General features: G+C 46.9%; 1 protein-coding gene across 1 annotated transcript; it reads right to left on the reverse strand.

Moving 5' to 3' along the window:
• Window positions 1-320: 320 nt before the first annotated feature.
• Window positions 321-1,077, reverse strand: LOC123041683 (defensin-like protein CAL1). Its single transcript, XM_044464264.1, has 2 exons — window positions 852-1,077; window positions 321-747 (listed from the first exon to the last, which is right to left on the reverse strand). Exons 1-2 carry the CDS (start codon window positions 916-918, stop codon window positions 557-559), a joined length of 258 nt encoding a protein of 85 aa, XP_044320199.1. The 5' UTR covers window positions 919-1,077; the 3' UTR covers window positions 321-556.
• Window positions 1,078-4,048: the final 2,971 nt, after the last annotated feature.

Raw genomic sequence — 4,048 nt, forward strand, 5'->3', positions numbered from 1 at the left:
TACCTTCGGGGCTCTCGTCAGTCCCGTGATCGGGCTGCCTGACATGAGAAGACAAATGGATCCGCGAGCGGCGATTTAGATTAGGTATTAATTATACCTTCAGAGCCGGACTAGCACCATTGATGTAGATGTACTGAAATCCGTCATGTTTATATCAAATTCGGATTCTTTATATGAAATCCGTCATGTTTATATGAAATCTGGCAGTGTTTGATCGAATTTCATCTGGTTGGTTTGAGATGATGTGAAACTGTATGCGACCAGTCCACGGATGGATGCAGAAAAGATTCTGCGGGACAGTTGGAGATGCCCGTACAATGTGATAAAAGACGTCCAAGCACACCGACGACCAACTTTTATTAGCACCCTAGCTAGATTACACCGTACGAAGCAAAATACTTGTAACAAGGAAATGGCATGCACAACGCATGTAGACCTTACTAGATTAGGAATAAGGAAAGCGGTACACGAAACAGGAGAGGAGCACTACGAAGATCACGAGGGTGGTCGTGGTGCGCGGCTAACTAGCCAGCTGATCCATCGGTCGATGAAGTGGCTAGCACGGTTTCTTGCAGAAGCACTTCCTTTCGAAGTCGTGGAACTTGCACTTGCCCCAAGGGAAGCCCTCGGTGTTGCAGACGTGTTCGCAGTTGTCGTCCCTCCAGCACGCTCCGCGGTACCTGTGGCTTTGCGACTCGCAGTGCCTGTGCCCGTGCCTCGCCTCCGCCACCCTCATCGTCCCCATCTCTGCAGTTTAATTACTCCGTCGGATCAGACGCAAATGGATACTACAGGATGCATATTTGACCATCCGATGGTCTTAACAAATTGAGAAGACTAATGAAGATCACCTGTGGCGACGAGGAGAAGAAGGACCAAGAGGACGGACGCAACCATACGGCGAGAGGTCGACGCCATTTGCTCTGCTTGCGTAGAATGTCTACCTTATGATTCTGGTGGTTTCGCAACGGATGCTGTAGTCCAACTTAAGGTTACAGTGATATGATTTGCTAGGTGAGTGGGATGGGGACGATGGGGGGTTTATATAGGAGGTTCAGAAGCCTGGGCACAGTTCAAATTCAGCACAAAGGACTCAACTCTGAAACACAAATGCAGGACGGCTTTTGCAGTGGTTAAAATATTCTGGTGCAGGCAAGATTCGGTTCATTGCTCCTCGACGTCCTCGGTGTCTTAAACCGGGGGGTGCCAACAATCTCATCGGCACCGGGTTACAGGCCGTGCAGAAAGTATAGTATTGTACACGGGTTTAGAGGTTCATGCGTGGATGTCTTCAGAATGTAGTGCGGACTGCGGAGATGCATAGAGCATGCAGGCAGGGGCGGTGTCGTCTGCACGTGTTGATGCTGGGCAGGCTACAGATTCAGGGGTAGCGACTAGTCGGAGGGCACGGGTGGCTACACACTCATCGAGTGTTTGCTTTGTTGCGGGAGCTCAGCTACCGCCCTGACAGTGCGGACGGGCAATACACGTGATATGCACTATGATATGTGCGGACAGTGGTCGGTGGTGGTCAGGCTGTGCCGCGTGCAAGACAACTGGTCGGTGCGTAGCAAGGTGCGTTTCTTCAATTTTTTCACCCATTCATGATAAAAAGAGAAACGTTCTTTTTGGACCGGCTGATCTCGCACGCTTTTTAAGCCACGTCCATCGCCTTTCACGTGGCCTGTGGCCCACGTCTCCATCTCCAGAAGCGTCAGGGGCCTTCCCATCTTCCGTGATTTCTTTTCCTTCGTCATTCCTTCATCTTATCTCTTTTGCTGTGTCTCTCTCTTTCTTGTGCTTCTCTCGTCACAGAAGACCACCGCCGTAAAGCCACGACGCACCACACTCGGCTGCAGGCCGCCGGCAGCTGCTTCAAGCATGCCACTGCTGCCCGCCGCTACTGCTGCAACCACCTTTGTCTCTCTTCCACCCCGCTTCTCTCTTTCTCTAGATGCAAGAACACCACCAACGCAACATCCAACAGGTGCCAACGGCTGCAACCGCGGATCTCGCCGGCGGCAGGTTGCCTCTGCGCAACGCAGGTGATGCTACTTCCTACGAATCTCGTGGTCGGCGCAGCTGCAATGCAACTGGCTTTCCTGCTGCGACCCGGATCTCGCCGGCGGCAAGTTGCCTCTACGCAACGCAGGTGATGCTACTTCCTGCGGATCTCGTGGCCGGTGCAGCTGCATTGCAACTGGCTTTCCTGCTGCGACCCGAATCTCGCCAGCGGCGGGTTGCTTCCATGAAACGCAGACGAGCTGCGACATGTGGATCTCGTCGCCGGCGGAGCTGCAATGCAACGCCCCTGCTGCTGTGACCTAGGTGTTGCCGCCGGCGGAGATGCAATGCAACGCCAGTCGTGCTGCGACCCATGTCTCATCGCCGGCGGAGCTGCAAAGAAGCACGCATGGTGCTACGACCCAGGTGTTGCCACCGACGAAGCTGTAATGCTATGCACCTGGTGCTGCGACCCGGGTGTCGCCTGAGGCGGATGCTGCAATACAACGCGTGTGTGGTGCTACGACCAGCAGTTCTCGCCGACAGGGGTGGTCGCAGCAGCCACATGTGTTTCCAGGGGGACGAGCGGTTGCTTTTGTGGGGGCTGCTGCAAGGCGGCCATGGGTGTGACCGGCACGGCTGCACGAGATGGAGGATGAGGTGTGCTGGCGACAAGTGACTGAGGCTGCAGCACTACATAGGACGACGGGTCAACCCGAGCAACGTTGTGATCCACACTACCTGTGTCAGATGGATCGGTTGTCGAGCCAACTGATTTTGAGGAAAATAAGCCGGTCAACGCCTAGCAGCGCCCTAATAGAAAAGATTTATTTTCTATCCGATATATGGTACTAAATTATTGTGTGTCTATCCACTAGAAAAGAAAAAAAAATTGTCCAGAATTTGGTAATTTGGCCGGGTGCGCTCCGCCCCAACGAAGCCAGGCCACTTATTATTGCCTATGCAATTCGGAAGACCTTATTTGTCGCATGGAGCGATAATAGTTGAAGCTTTCCAGAGTGCGCCTGAAACTGGGCCGGCCCGTTTACCCATTTTCTTTGTTCTATTTATGTTTTTCTTCCTTTCTCTTTCTCTTTTATATTTTCTTTTCCTTTTTTTCCTTCTATATTTTTATTTTTTATGTGAGGTAAAAATTTACAAAACATATTCAGAATTTCATTTTTTTCAAATATTCAAAAAATGGTTAGAATTAAAAACATTTGTTTCCGTTTAGAAAAATGTTGGAAACTTTTAAAACATTCATGTTTCAAAATTTTCTCAATATTCAAAAAATCTTCTCATTTTTAAGCTTTTTCAAAAATTCTTTAAGATTTTTTATAAACATTACATTTTATAAAATGTTCCATATTTTAAAATTGTTTTGAATGTTCACAAATCCAAAAAAGTATTTGCGTCGAAGAAAATATTGTCTAAAATAATTTTAAATGTTCCCCTTTAAAAAACCAAAAATTCAAAAATATTAGAGTTTTTATAGAATATTCATGTTTTCAAAATATTGTTTGATTCAAAAACTATTAATGTTTCTACTTTTGTTTATGTTTTTCAAAATATTGGAATTTTCAAAAAAAATGTTCACATTTTTGGAAAATTGTTTGGGATTTAAAAATAATCCCAAGAATATTCACGAATTCATACTTTTTTGAATATTCAAAAAAATTAATAAATATTTCTAATTTGATGCTATAGTATTTTCTTAAATATTCGCGCTGGCCATTGGTTAGCGGTGCACGTTCGTTCTATGTTGGTTGACTATAAATGGAAGAAATTTTGGGCACGTGGCAATAAAAGAGAATATGTTGTTTGTCTTTAATTAGAGCAAAAATATGGGCACTTGAGCACTAAAATAATCAAAGAGAATAAACCCTCAAAAAGAAGGGACATTCATGTCTGATTATGCTAATGAAACGGGATTTATGCGCTGCAATTAATAATCCACCCGGTTACGCCGTCGTAGGATAGAGTGGCAGAAGTAACAGTGTCCCAAGGTAGCCGCGCATCCACCAAATGAGGAGGCAGACACAAC

This window comes from Triticum aestivum, chromosome 2B (genome assembly GCF_018294505.1).
Source record: "Triticum aestivum cultivar Chinese Spring chromosome 2B, IWGSC CS RefSeq v2.1, whole genome shotgun sequence".
Lineage (NCBI taxonomy): Eukaryota > Viridiplantae > Streptophyta > Magnoliopsida > Poales > Poaceae > Triticum > Triticum aestivum.

Excerpts from the sequence above, each read along its gene's own strand:
- LOC123041683 (XM_044464264.1), bottom strand. The coding sequence starts at position 918 with ATGGCGTCGACCTCTCGCCGTATGGTTGCGTCCGTCCTCTTGGTCCTT. Across the intron at positions 748-851 it reads TCTTCTCCTCGTCGCCACAG|AGATGGGGACGATGAGGGTG; the intron begins GTGATCTTCATT and ends ATTAAACTGCAG.